Below are 14,867 nucleotides of genomic sequence, written 5' to 3' on the forward strand. Positions count from 1 at the left end.
CAATAGCATCAAGAGTGGGTGGTTCATTCAATCTCTGTTGTGACAGATCTAGATTTTCTTGAGACATACCCTCAAAGGCATGTTGCACAGTGGTGTCGTCCCAAATTAGTCCCTTAGTGCCTGGCCTCTGGACCCTTTATTGGGATGCTTATGCACAGCTGATCACGAGGGTTGCCCCCAATCCATTATGAGTAACTGTATCCCCCTCCCTGCTTGAGGAATTCTCCTCTAGTAGGTCTGGGTCATTGCTTGGATCCTTGGACCCTTCTAAAATTGAAAAAAAAAACATTGAACCACTTCCACAATTTCTGTTTCATGTCCCCCTTCCGTAATGGCCTACCCCTCTCTGTGAGTGCCTTTTATGACTTTTAAAGTTCAGACTTGGTTACTATTCCCTGGGGTAGCCAGTTCAGGAAGACCCTATTCCTTCTGGGCTTTGTATACTGATACTGGGGCTATACTTAGCACATCCTGGGTTGAATTATTCTCACCCCCTGAACTTGCTGTTATGACCATATCCAAATTCATTATCCCGGTGGTATGTTGGCTGCTGCCAAAGTTGAAGGCAAGAGTAAGGCAGGTAAATACGCTCCCTGGGGGGGGCCCCCATGGAGACTACGGCTCCATCATGCTTCCTCTGATCACTACCCTTCATGATTAGAGACACCCAATGTCATTTGCCTTGGAAGCTGAGGTTTCACTGCACATCCCCCTTTGTTGTGGCCACATTATAACAGTAATGGCTTTACTAACCTGCTCTGCAACAAGTCCATTTTCCCTTGAAGAGGAGGCCTTAGATCCCAGTGCCGATGGCAATGACTGCTGCTGTCCTGGTTAATACAGGCATCACACATGGTGTCGAGCTTACTCTCTCACCCTGATGATTGGCAGTGGGTTCCTGTGTTTCCTTAAATACTGTAGGCAGGTCTGGTGGCTGGTTTGCATTGCCTACTGGCCTTTCTCTCCAAGCATGGTGCTCAGGAAGTTAGTAATGGAAAGTCTGGCTCCCGGAGGGCCCGTAGTAGCACCATTCTTCTCCCTGTGCCTTCTTGCTGTCTTCACCGTAACTTCCTTTGCTGAAAGCATTTGCGTTTCTGGCTTGTATTTTACTACTGTCTCATTTCAGGAGACTCCCGTGTTCCAAACCGCTAGACTCGCTGGCACTCATTACTGCAGGGAAACATCATTAACAATGCGGACAATACACCGCGATGCTGTTACATCGCGGTCGTTACAACGACCACGATGTTACCACGATATGCCATTACAATGCAAGTCTTTACATCGACTTGCACTAGATGGCGTGCTAACATTAAAAATAGTGTAGTTTACTATCCCAACACCTTCCCTACTGATAAGTGGACTGGAGTTGGAATAGTAAATTACACTTTTCTAATGTTAGCACGCCACCCAGCACGACGATGTAAAGACTTGCGTTGTAAAGGCATAGCGTGGTAACATGCAGTCGTTGTAACAACTGCGATGTAACAGCATGCGTTGTAATAACACGCGTTGTAACATCATACAACCATTACTGCACCACCACAGCCCTTCATCACCTGGCAGCTAATTCTGTGGATTTTTCTCTCTCATCCACGCCTCGTCTGGATGCTGTCATCTCCAAGACTGCTGCTACGTGTTACTGCCCGGAAGCACCAAATCGCAACCGCATGCTGGCCGGCCAGCTGTGCTAAACTTGTTTGCCCATTTAGCCAGCCAGGCAGCCTCCAATCACATCTCATGCCAACTCTCTGAGGGGGACGAAGGCCTCCTCTGTTTCTCATTTCTTTGTATACCAGTTAGCTAGGGTGGGAGAGGGGCTCACACTCGGCCTACCAATTAGGCTGCCATCTTGCTTCGTGATGAGGGTTCAAAACACCACACATTTCAAAATAAGCAAACCCATACATTCTTTGAAGAAATGTATAAAATAATGTATGGATTCCCAAAATGTTTATTTTATTTTTATTTTGTTCAAAGGGTTTTAATACATCTGTCAAAGTTAACTGATAGCTATTGTTTGTAATGGGAACGTTCTAATTCAAGGGTACTTGTAAACATTTTTTCCCAGGGCCCAAAAAGTATGGTGTGTGGTGTAACCGAGAGCTGCATTGATGACAGCAGGGGCGGTGGAAGGTAGGCATAGGGGAAGCAAAGCATACACAGGGTGTGCACAGTGAGTAGTTGAGATTTTTAGGGTTTCATTCCAAACCTCCCTCTAAATTAAGCCCCTAGTCTCTAAAAGAGTTCTGGATTTGACACTACTTTTCCACCATGCCACTACCACATCCTGGGGTAAGCCTTCTGTGCTTGCTATCACTACTTTTGATCTAGTGCTTATGCCTCCTGTCTGTAATATTAGGATTGCTTAGAAACAGTCTTTGTTACGGTAGACAATACTATACAAAAATAAAATGATAAAGACCCTGTTAGGACCTGGACCTTTTTGCAGGGTCTCCCCCAGATTTTTGTCTACTGCTGCTGGACCTGTAGCCTGTTGCCATTAGGATTTTGTGCACTTTTTCCCTGCTAACCAGTGGTAAAGTGCTTGTGCTGCCTCAATGTAAATCAAGACATCACTCCCACAGAGACGTAGTGCCCCGAACAACAATGAAAAGGGCCTTACAGTATACATTGGACTGTATAGGAAAGGGTTAAAATTGGTTACAAACCCACGGTTCCTAAAATGCAGGACACTAAATATATCACTTTGATTTTCTTTATTACGTGTCTTGTGAAGTGAATTTTTAGTTTATGTATGTTTGTCTTTAACTGATTTGTTTACATTTGTACACATATACATGTGTGGGCAACAATGTTATATGAAAAAAACTTTTTTTAAATGTATAAAAAATGATATTTTTTAACAAACACTATGCCTTGTTTATTTCTGTTAAGTCAATGATTCATGTTGTGGACGTGATAATTAATAATTTTGAGTGTTTGTTGGTTGAGATTGTTTTAATAATCAAGTGTAATTTACTTGAGGATTAGAAAAATAATGGCAAGGTTTTCCTAGATAAGATGCCATTAGATTTTATGGTGTAGGGGTACCCATTTTCAGATAAAATATGTTTGATTAATTCAACATCCCGTCAATCATCTGTTCTTTTTGCATTTGACGTCCGAAATGGGAAGGGTATGGCGACATGGGTTCCGTGCACGCCACACCACCAGATTCAAGCTAGCTTAGCTGATGAGGGGTGTAACACCAAAACTGGTGCCAAGATGCTTGTTTCTGGCCTAGGGAAGACCTGACCTGGCAGTTCGGGCAGGACTGAACAGGATCAAGACTGATTTGCATATGGCTGGGTCTAAACTGAAATGGCGTGGTGTGCAAAAAAACAATGGATTTAACGCAGATCTGTGACTTGGGGGTGAATGTTTGATTAATTCAGCATTCTGTCCGTCATCTGTGCTTTTTGCATTTGTCACCCTAAGAGGGAAGGGTATGCCTAGAAATGGGCCCAGGGCTCGCTACGCCACCAGTTTCATACTAGCCTGGCTGATATGGGGTGTTAGCCCGAAACCAGTCCCAGAATACTTGTTTCTAGTCCAGTTCAGGCTGGACTGTTCCCATGGGCAACGGGATCAAGGCTGATATGCATATGGCTGGGTCTAAACTGAAATAGCGTGGCATGAAAAAAACGGATGGATTCAACCCAGATATGTGACTGGGGGTGAATCTTTGAATAATTCAGCATTCCATCCATCATCTGTTCTTTTTGCATTTGTCACCCTAAGTGGGAAATGTATGCCCAAACGTGGGTCTCGTGTTCGCAACACCACCAAATTCAAGATAGCCTGGCTGATGAGGGCTGTAACCCGAAACCGATCCCAGGATACTTGTTTCTGTTCTAAGGAAGACCTGGTCTGGCAGTTCGGGCTGGACTGTTCCCATGGGAAACAGGTTTAAGACTGATTTGCATATGGCTGAATCTAAACTGGAATGGGATGGCGTGCCAAAAAATGATGCATTTAACCCAGATCTGTGACTTGAGGTTGAATGTGTAATTGATTCAGCATTCCATCCATCATCTGTTCTTTTGGTATTTAAAGTCTGGGCAGGTTCCAAAGCACAGTGCCATATCATGGTGAGAGTAGTCCCTGAGTGTCACCATCAGCATCACTCACACTCCAGTTGTGTACTGAGCAAGACATAAACTATGGAACTAAAAGGCATATTTTTTTAATTAATATGTTTATCAAACCAGCCTGCTCCCAGATTAGCACACTGAGTCATGCAGTATCATTAAGAATATTAAGATCAGACCCTAGAGCATCAAACACCTATGCTGTAGCCAAATTCTTTGAAAGGATATGGTTTATTAAGATGAAAGCCATTACAATTTAAATCCAAAATTCATAACCGAAGTATGTACACACTGCATGCAAGGAAGGGACTATTATTACTCAAGTGCAACCATCATGCTGATCGAACATCTTGATGGACACCTTCTTTTGTATACGTAGGAGACCCGGCAGAGGGTTAATCCCGGCAGTTTATCTGCCAGAAGGTTTTGCCCAAGGTCCTAAATAACATTAAAACCAAATACTACGAGGACGGTGGCTGAATTAGCTGGCGTTCGCCCCTCGAAGAATCCCGAAGGGCATCTGCTACCAAAATGTAATGGCAACCGAGTGCCCTAATTCTTTCATTCTGTGTTGATATTACCTCTGGATTTCAAATGAAGCTTTTATCAATCGAGCACGGCGCACAAAAGTTAGAATGCTGTTGTTAGACAGAGATTCTTGCTTTTTGCATCTCGTATCCCTGACAAGGAGCACACAGTGCACCACTTACCACATATAACGACCTATGGCACGTTCTTATTTTTTATGCCATGGGGAATGTGTGTATTGTCTGGTTTGACCGTGCATGCCACTGAACTAGTCGAAATAGGCCGTAATCTTGAACCGACGTCACAAAAAGACAAAGAGGGCTACTCCCGGGGTGCTGCTCTCCTTTATCCCTTAGGGAGGAGGGTCCTCAGACGCCCACCAAGCATCTCATATTCCCTAGGCACCCTCCCCATGACGTCCCAACCCAGAAACGAAACCTATCCACCGAGGCAGGCACGGAATACCCACTAAAGGCCCCCCTCCTCTAGTCGCGGGGGTGGCCTCTCATAGTGGGGATATCCCCGCCATTCCTCTTTACCAGGCTCACCCCTCTCCCAGTAAGACACTTACAAATGATTGATGTCCTCTGCGTAGCTTTATTATAATACCACATTCCATTTCCGTTGTGGATGAAACTTCCCACATTTACCATTTATTAAATCCACACATAAATGCTGCGCCCATACATATGCGCCACAGTTTACCATATATATACAAATTGGCATCTCTAGAGGAGTGTTGTACCAGCAGGACACAACACTACCCCTTTCCAAGCCACCAGCTACTAGGGTAGAGCCAGAGAGTCCAGGACCACCAGCAGGACGGCCCCCTCTCCCGCCAGCCTAGAGCCGCCAGAACTGCCTCCCCTGCTCCAGGGTTAACCGTTTTCCGTCCAAAAGGAGTCCCTCAACCTTTTCTCTTATCAGGGACCCCGCCACAGGGCAAGGAGCCCCACTGGCGCTCTTGCCCTCCCCCCATACTAACTCCCAGCCACTCTACCAGGGTGTAACTCAATGGCCCCCAGGATAGTTTGCACAAACACCTCCAAACCCACCCTGGTCAGGTGCACTCCCCCTGACCGATACTCATCAGGAGTCAATGTCTGCAGCAGGGTATGTCTAATAACCAGTATCTGTGAACCCTTCAACAACTTTTCCACCTCTCTGTTCATTTTTCTCACTGACGTATTCATTGCTGCTGACGGCACATCACCCCCCCACTCCCTCCGAGTGAGAACCTCTGACCACATAATTGCTGTGTCCGGCAATGCCCTTCTGCTCCAAGTAAGAAGAGAGAATAATGCCTCCTTGGCTCCTCGTCTGCCCCCCGGGACCATATTCTCAGCCCCGACATGAATAACCAGCATGTCTGGAATAGGCAAACCTGAATTTAGCGCACTCCTCAAAAGAATTGAAACGCCTTCAGCCCGCAGACCCTCCAACCCTAACCAGTTGTGGACCCTTCCCAAGGCCCTCTGCGTCCTGTCCACCCCAGATTCTCCAAACCACTTCCCCGCTCTGCATATGACCGAATCTCCACACCAGCATACTTGCATCCTCTGGCTTACCACCCCTGCAAGCGAGACCAAAGACAAAATAGAAAGAGAGAAGTGGGTAAATACCAATCTGTTGAGAATACCCCCTACCTATACCAGCTGTGGTCGCACATAGCGCTCGAAACTCGCTGACTTCCACCTGCCCACTCTCTTGATTGCACCCTGTGATAATCCCAATTCCGCAGCTGTAGTAGCTGCCCCAATACGGAACGAATGTGACGTAAAATGAACTACGTCTTCTCCTAACAATTCCAGAGCCCGCTTGCATATACGCGTAAACTGGAATTTTGTCAGTGGTGTACCATCCTCATGCACCAACAGCCTATTGTCCTCACATCCAGGCCTCATCTGCATGAACCTCTCCATCAACATCACCGGGCAATAGCCTGCCCCCTGACTTGCCCTCAGTTGCACCCATACTCCTTTACCCAGTGGGTCAGTCTTCGACCGCCGTACCCTGACCTGCAGCAAACCTGCTGCAATCACCACATCCTCAACAGCAATTCCCCCCTGTCTGTCCCTCTTGGAGTTTGACACCAGCTCTGATACCCGAAATGCCCCAAAGAATGCTAAAGAATATGCTAGTTGCAGCAATTGTACCTCATAATGCGACCAACATACCTGTGGCAAAACCCCCAAGATATTCACCAACCTTTTGGAATCGATCGGTCTCCTGGTATCCTTTTCCCCTGGAACCAAACGTTCCCATCCCCTCATAGCCCTTCTAACTCTAAGGTCTTTAGTGGGATCCCTCACCCCTTTTATCCCTGCAAAGAAGGCTATCGCTGATAATTGTCTGCGCACCAGAGCCAGAGACCTTCCCTCATCCTTCTGACTAACTATGAAACTGAGCACGCCTTGTGGTGTAAATTCCCCCACACCCCTTTCGCTCTGCAAGACTGCCATGTAAACCTGCCAGTCCCTCTCATACCTACTCTTAGTCTTGGGAGCAACCGACGCTGCTATGAGATCGGGAGCAATGGGGCACCAAGCTTCCACAGGCTTTCCGGGAAGGCTGTCATCTGAGCGTCTGCTTGTGGCCATCGCGCTCTGAATTCTGTCAACTTAAAACGAGACAGAGAATCAGCTACTGTGTTAACCACACCTGGCACATGCTTTGCAATAAAATGCACATTACGCCGCAGACACTCCCGCACCAGCACTTTCAGCAAACGGAGCACCCAAGGACATTTGGCCCTTTGATTGTTCACCGCCAAAACCACTGACATACTGTCAGACCAAAACACGATTTTCTTGTTCTCCAGCAAATCGCCCCATATCTGAAGAGCCACAATAATGGGGAATAACTCCAGAAATGTGATGTTGCGAACCAACCCCCTCTCAAACCATTCTGCTGGCCAATGCTGCATACACCACCTTGCTCCTAACACAGCACCAAACCCAACACTACCTGCTGCATCCGTGTAAAGTTCCAAATCTCTGTTGTCCTGCGCTGGTTGTTGCCATATCACTGACCCATTGAAATCCTCCAAAAAATCCTTCCATGTGACCAAGTCCTCCTTCATCTCGGTTGACAACCTAGTGTGGTGGTGCTTTTCCTTCAAACCTGACATCGCCCTGGCAATATTCCTGGAAAAGACCCTGCCCATAGGTATCACTCGCAGTGCAAAATTCAATTGACCCACCAACACCTGTAGCTGATGCAAAGTAACCTTGCGTGCCCTCAAGCATTGATCCAAGGACCCCTGAAACGCTTTAACTTTTTCTTGAGGTAGCCTGCACACTCCTGCAACCGTGTCTATCTCAATACCCAAGAACGTCAACTGGGTTGTTGGTCCTTCTGTTTTCTCCACCGCCAGAGGCACCCCCAAGGCCCCCGCCAGTCGCTGAAAACCCACCAGAGCCTCCTGACACTCTGACCCGCCTGCCGTTCCCATAAACAGGAAATCATCCAAGTAATGCACAACCTCTCGCGCGCCCATCACCTCCCGCACTGCCCATTCCAAGAAGCAACTGAATGTCTCGAATACTGCACATGCAATGGAACAACCCATCGGCATACATTGATCCACAAAGAAATTGCCCTCAAAAGTGAAGCCTAGCAACCTAGTGTCCTCCGGGTGGACCGGCAATAGGCGAAAGGCCGACTCAATGTCAGCCTTTGCCATCAGTGCCCCTCCCCCCAGCAGCTGCAATTTCTGAATGGCAGAGTCAAAGGTGGTGTAACGAACTGCACACAATTCTGGATCCAAACCCTCATTGACTGACCCACCTGCCGGACTTGACAAGTTGTGAATGAGACGGTATTTTCCAACCTCTTTTTTGGGAACTAGCCCTAGGGGGGAGCATACCAGGTCCGGCCTAGGCATTGCCTCAAAAGGACCTGCCACCCTCCCCAGAACCAACTCCTTCCTAATCTTCTCCCACGTTACTTCTGGATTCCGTAGCACTGACCGTTGGTTGCGGGGAGGAACTGCAGATGGCACTGCAGTCGAGGGAATGTGAAAACCGTACTTAAAACCTTCATACAAAAATTGTGCTTCCGACCCCCTCTCATACCTTGCGAGCAGATGAGTTAATACTGAGATGCTTATGGGCGTGGGCAGTTTCGGAGCTTCACTGAGAGGGGCGAGGTTTTGGTTGAGCGGGAGCTGCAGGGGGAGGACGGGGCTCCTTAGGCTTTCCGCCCTTCTTGAAACACTTGATCTCTGGGTGGCCAAACATCCCACAGAAGGAACACATGTGCCTGAACTTACAAGCCGTCCCTCTATTACATTCATTCTTGTTGTATTGCCAGCATGCCAGTTTCTTTTCCCCGGCACCCCGGTCTCCTCGAAACGAATGTGTAGGTTTGCTAGTTGGCACCGCTGAATAAAACTCCCCATGCCAAATATTAATCTCGCGCTGATCCCATGCTATCTCGGGTTTCACCGCCTTCATCTGCCTGAATTTTGTGTCATATTGCAACCATGCCGTTCCCTGAAATTCTGAAGCCGCCCCATGAATCAATGCCATGTAACTTATCAACTGTGCCGCCAATGCAGGGAAACGTTCCACCATAATTGCTGCATATATAGCAAACCCAGTCACCCAGTTCTTCAATGACCATTCCACCCAAACCTTCTTCTGTTTCATTTCCCCGTCTTTACCTGATCTGGTTTTCCCCGGAACCACCCCTGCGTTAATCAGATCAAACACATCCACATACTCCCCCTTAAAAATCTTTTCCCTTGTATCTGCCGGAACGTGCCAAGTTATACTCGCCGACGGTGTCATTGCCAATGATGCTGATCCGTATAAAACTGGGCTATGCGTAAGGGGAGCATGCGATGATGGCACTGTAGCATTAGATGGAGTCGGGGACATCGTAACTGGCCCCGCCCCCAAAGCCATTGCGTTGTTCACTGGGCCTTGAGCTGTGGTAGCCATCACCATAGGTGCTTGAACTACTCCCCCTGGCTGAACCCATACCTGAGCCACCCCACCATTTTGTGTTGCCACCACCGGGGCCTGAACTGTTTCCACCAGGGTGCGTGCTGCCGCAACCGACACGCCCGACACGCCCCCCTCTGTCGCTGTCCCCCTGGCCACCACTGCATTCTGTGCTGACCCCTCCCTAGGGGACAACCCCCTTTCAGTTGCTTCAGTCGTCGCGCCTACGCTCGCCACCCGCCTTGTGTCCTCGACCACCAGGGGCAGGCCCTCTGCCATCGCCTCACCTGGATCGGTCGTTCGCTGTCCTGAGACCCGCTTGGTCTTCTGCTGCTGCCCATCCATAAAGCGAATGGGCGTCCGCCGAACCCGTTTTGCCAAAGTGGACTCCTGCTGCCCACTCGCACCCCCATCTTGCGATAGGGTCCTCAGAGCCCAATCGATACCTCCTTTCTTTGCGACCTCCCACAATGCCGCCAACGAACGAAATTCCTCTGTTGATGCAGGGGCCTCCTTGCCCCCCCGTGCCCTCTTGGGCGGCATTGTACCTACTAAGACAGAAAATATAATCATTAATGAGTCACACCTGCCTGCCCCTTCCAGCCGGTATTGCACTGGCGCGCCACCTAGCCTGCGCCACCCCTGCCCTTCTGGGCCCAAGCACCATACTCGCCCCCAATTGCCTGCGCGCCACCAATCCTCTAAAGGTCCTTTACATAATTTTTGCTGCTGCAATTCTCTGCATTTAACCCAAGGCAATGTATTCAAAAGCTGGAAAAATGCCACCCCGCAATCCCTTTACACAACCCTGCTTGTACATAGCATTCTGGCGCACTGACTGAATATGCTGCTAAATAGGTGCAGGGATCCCCGTGAAATATCCAAACCACCTGTGCGTGCCTGACTGAAATGCACTGCATCTAAATGAAAGAAGCAGCCACTGCAATCTAATCCCAAATTCTTTCAACCTGAATACCATTTATAAACACATCCCCATGTCGAATTATCTGTTGTGCAAAGCATAGAGAACTAGCTAGCGCCCTGTCTATGCAGCGCCATGAAGCTGCGCCCCCCCGTTTCTTCAGGACGTATCCCCTAACCCTGAATACTAACCCGGAGCCTTGGCCCATCAATCATCCTGACACCGCGCTCTGGCTCCCCTTCCCATTTCCTCCACATCCCTGCCGCAATACCCTGCAGCCCCAAATCTGCGCTCTGCTCCATTACAACCCTCGGTCCTCTCTCCTTACTTTAAACCCTTATTCTTTTATTTTTATTTTGTATTTTTTTTTTTTTTTTTATTCCATTTTGCCACTGAGACCATATCGCCGCGTCTCTATAGAGACTTGAACCGTGCTGTCATAGGGAGTCCCAGGCCAACGCGCACCGCTGCACGCCACGCGGGTGAAAGGGATCCCCCTCCCTCCGCCTAACTGATATCCCGCCTGCGATATCGCCGCCCAGTACCCCCATGCGCTTACATCATTAACAGACTTAGTAAACCAAGCAGGCTTCCTCGTCCGGCCCGCATGCGTTTCTTTCTCCCTTTATTTATTTATTTATTTGTATTTATTATTAGTATTCGTTGAAACAAAATTAAACAAAAACCATCCGCATCACCGGGGCCCGAACCCGCGGCTCCCGGCCCCATCCATTACTGCCCCAACTCGCTACGCTATGGCCTCTCACCTGTGCTTACTCGAACAACAAGGCCACCAGGCCCGACACGCCACTCCGCAACTCCTTCTTGGCTGGCCTTCCTGTTCCCAGGCGAAAGACAAAGAGGGCTACTCCCGGGGTGCTGCTCTCCTTTATCCCTTAGGGAGGAGGGTCCTCAGACGCCCACCAAGCATCTCATATTCCCTAGGCACCCTCCCCATGACGTCCCAACCCAGAAACGAAACCTATCCACCGAGGCAGGCACGGAATACCCACTAAAGGCCCCCCTCCTCTAGTCGCGGGGGTGGCCTCTCAATCTCCTCATCTCAGATCAAAATTTATTTTTATTTTTTGGCCGAATTTTCGACTTACCCGCTCTGCTTTTTATATGTATGTATGGTATCTCACTTAAACTAAATGTGTATGTTGGTTTTTTTTACATTGTGTTTTTATTAACTTTTCTGCCATTGCTGATGAATAAAGTTTAATATAAGATAAGATTAATAATATCTACCTCCACTGTTGACAAATTGTGCGTTTTTGGCTAATCACTTTCTGAACATATTTCTCTGCTCTTTTTTTAAAACAGAGATAGGAAAGTTAATGAGCAATAAAGATTCCTTGAAATGTTGGGGCAGATTTCCAAGCCCCTTGCGCCACTTTTGCGTCACTTTTAACATGGGAAAAGAGACGCAAAAGTGGCGCAAGGGGCTTGTAAATCTGCCCCGTTTTCTTTATCTTGTTCCATTTGCATTGTTTTCTAAGCCAGAGGCCAAATGTCAGGCTATGTCTTCCGACAAATAGTTACTTAGTTCAACCCGTTCAATGCATCGGACGGCCGGATGGACGTCACAGTAGGCGTGTGCAGAGGGCGTCCAGGGGCTGTCCGAACCCCGCCCACTCATTGATTAGGCCTCACCGCGGCGGAATTCTCACCTCGGTCAACGGGTTAGCATGGAGATTGGTGTTTACTTTTTATTCTGTGACTGCAAAGGGAGAGGATTTTGTAAAGTGAACTATGTGGCAATTGTGAAGGAGTACAGGGACCCTGAAAAGAAAAGCTGCAGGAATTAATATTTTTAACACAGCAACATTTCAATACCTGTGTATTGTTAAAATATTTTAAAATATTTTAAAATGCATCAGCGTTTATGAATGCTTAAACGAAGCACTTTTTTGTAACACTTCAGTATGATGGAAACAAATATTGTTAATAGGTTCAAAAGAAATCAAGATACTTTAATTATTGTTGTGCAAATGATCATTATTTGCTGAATTATCTATGGATTGACATTTGTGTTCTACATAGTTTTATCAGCAAAGCTGCATGCATGTGCAAATATAGTCTCCTTTCGATGGAAAATTTGCTGTTTATAAATAATTTTACGCTACCACACCGTGCTTTACTAATGTATTTGTGACAGTTTGCTCCACCGGCTACAAACCACACCCTTACCACTCTCCTGCTGAATGGTAATGGCTCATTTACTACATTTGTTCTTTGTGTGATGCTTAGGATTTCAGTTATGTAACTTTGATGGTGGCACCCCACTCTAAAAATTGTTTTAGCACCACTGGAGTGAAACATACATTTTAAGTGCAAAACATAGCCCTGAATTCAGTGGCAGCTCTTCCACTAAGGTGGAGGAGCATTGCCCCACTGCTCTAGGAGTGAAAAGGGGAACAAGAAAACGACAATAACAAGGTTATTAGTGTTTTATTTTTGGTTGCTGAAGAGTGGGAGGAGGACTGTGCACACTAAGGGGGTCATTACGATGTCAGGTGGAATCACTTCCACCCGACACCACATCGATCATGGGACCGACCGACACTTGGTCGGTGGTCCCAACCACCCCACTAGGATACGACTGAACACTATTTGGTCACATTCCTACATTTTACCTTGGCAGCCTGCATTCCGGCCATAACCCGGACGGAATTCATGCTCCTATAGTAAAATGGGAGGTGCAGTTCATCCTGCACCCCGTGGCAGGCACCTAAAGGTGAGCGAGAATGACCGGCAGGTTTACTTTAGGACTGTCTTCATCGCAATGAGGCAGTCGTAAAGTAAACCGACTGGACCACTACGATGCGGCACTAAATGCTCTGACAAAGAGTCGGAGCCTTTTCTGGCCGCATCGTAATCAGCCTCTATGTGCACATGACTGCTTGGCTGGACGTTTGGGCCGGTCAAGCACTCATGTGCATTTTTCACCACCAGGCTGTAATGGACAGCACGTTGGGGATTATGCACAGGCTCCCTGTCCTAATCTGAGCGCTGATTCAGTGCACTTAGACCAATCACAACGCTGCATTGCAATGTTACGATTGGTTCAGGGAAGCCTGTGTGCCGGGTGCTTTGTGCAGCTTCTTCCAGGCTGGAGTCAGGAAGGGCAGAGAAACGGAGGAGAGACGTGGCAGTCGCAAAAGGTGATTTTTTTAAATGTTCTCCTTTAAACCCCCAACCCCCTTTCCATACCACCTGACACTGCCTGAAATCCACAACAAAATGTTCTCTTGACACTGGTAGGTCCAGCCCAGTTTGGTTTTGAGCACATTACTTTAAGAAAGTAATTTTAAAACAAAACAGCTGACACGCCTTGTCCCAGGGCCGTCCTGCAGAAACCAGTTAACTAAGGCAATAATTCTAAACTCGAGTATAATATGTGATTTGCCATCCAAACACCTAATACAGTGAACCATATTATGCCAACGCCTGGCTGAAAATGTGCTTCCAGAATTAATGATGATGAAGACAGAGAATTAAGCGTAACAAAAAGTATTTTTTCCCTTTACAGTACCATGTTTACAAATGATGCTTTATTATCTTTCTTGCAGCGTGATCTGGATTTTACAGTAGAATTAGACTTCAAAGGACAGCTGTGTGAAGCAGCAATATCACACGATTACAAAATGCGCTAGCAGGAGGAGTCCTAATAAATCCATACCTGATGCACTTGAAGAGAGTGGAGCCGCTGCAGGGCTACGAATCAAACAAGGGCCATCCGGCTCTTCCAGGAAGTGGATGATCTGGCTTGCTGGCACAAGAGGCGATGGAGTTTTGTTACAGTGAATGTACCTTGGAACATATTTGCATTGCCAGGATTGTGTCTAATAAAAAACAAGAACAAATGTCATTTGTGGTTGATTCATTGTGATGTAACAAATAGATGTAACGTGGAAATATGTATAAACTACTCACAGCTTTAATTAATTGATTACCTGATTGGAGAATTTCTTGAGCAGCCACCCAAAATATCTTGGAGCTAAAAGAGAGAAGCATCAGGAAGGGCAGCAGATAAAATTTAGAGACAAAAAAATGCTTTGAGCGTTTTCCTGAAACAAAGGTGGCAGTGGGAGGCGAGCTGGCGATGCTTAAGTTGAACCCATGCTTGCCTTTAGGGCCCACTGGTACTCACTTTTGGAGATTGGCAGGGGCAGATCCTCTTCAGGGGCTTAAGAGCGTAGCCCTGCCACATGTGAGCAGCCAAGAGCCACTGCTCAATTAAATATTACAATTGTCATAATTTAATTTAGCAGTGTTCATGCAAACATGACTTTTGTTTTTACAAGAATTTTGCGGTGCATAGTTCAGCCCTCTTGGCATCTCCAACAGGCTCTTGAATGACAAGAGGAG

At 47.3% G+C, this 14,867-nt stretch overlaps 1 protein-coding gene across 1 annotated transcript in view; it reads left to right on the plus strand.

The window, feature by feature from the left end:
- PRMT8 (protein arginine methyltransferase 8) overlaps nucleotides 1–14,350 on the plus strand; it is a 755,104-nt gene extending 740,754 nt beyond the window's left edge. The window contains exon 10 of the mRNA XM_078654149.1: nucleotides 14,069–14,350. Within this exon, the coding sequence (XP_078510275.1) occupies nucleotides 14,069–14,152 (84 nt within the window). The 3' untranslated portion in view covers nucleotides 14,153–14,350. The remainder of the gene's footprint in view (nucleotides 1–14,068) is intronic.
- Nucleotides 14,351–14,867: the final 517 nt, after the last annotated feature.

This window comes from Lissotriton helveticus, chromosome 1_1 (assembly GCF_964261635.1).
Source record: "Lissotriton helveticus chromosome 1_1, aLisHel1.1, whole genome shotgun sequence".
Lineage (NCBI taxonomy): Eukaryota > Metazoa > Chordata > Amphibia > Caudata > Salamandridae > Lissotriton > Lissotriton helveticus.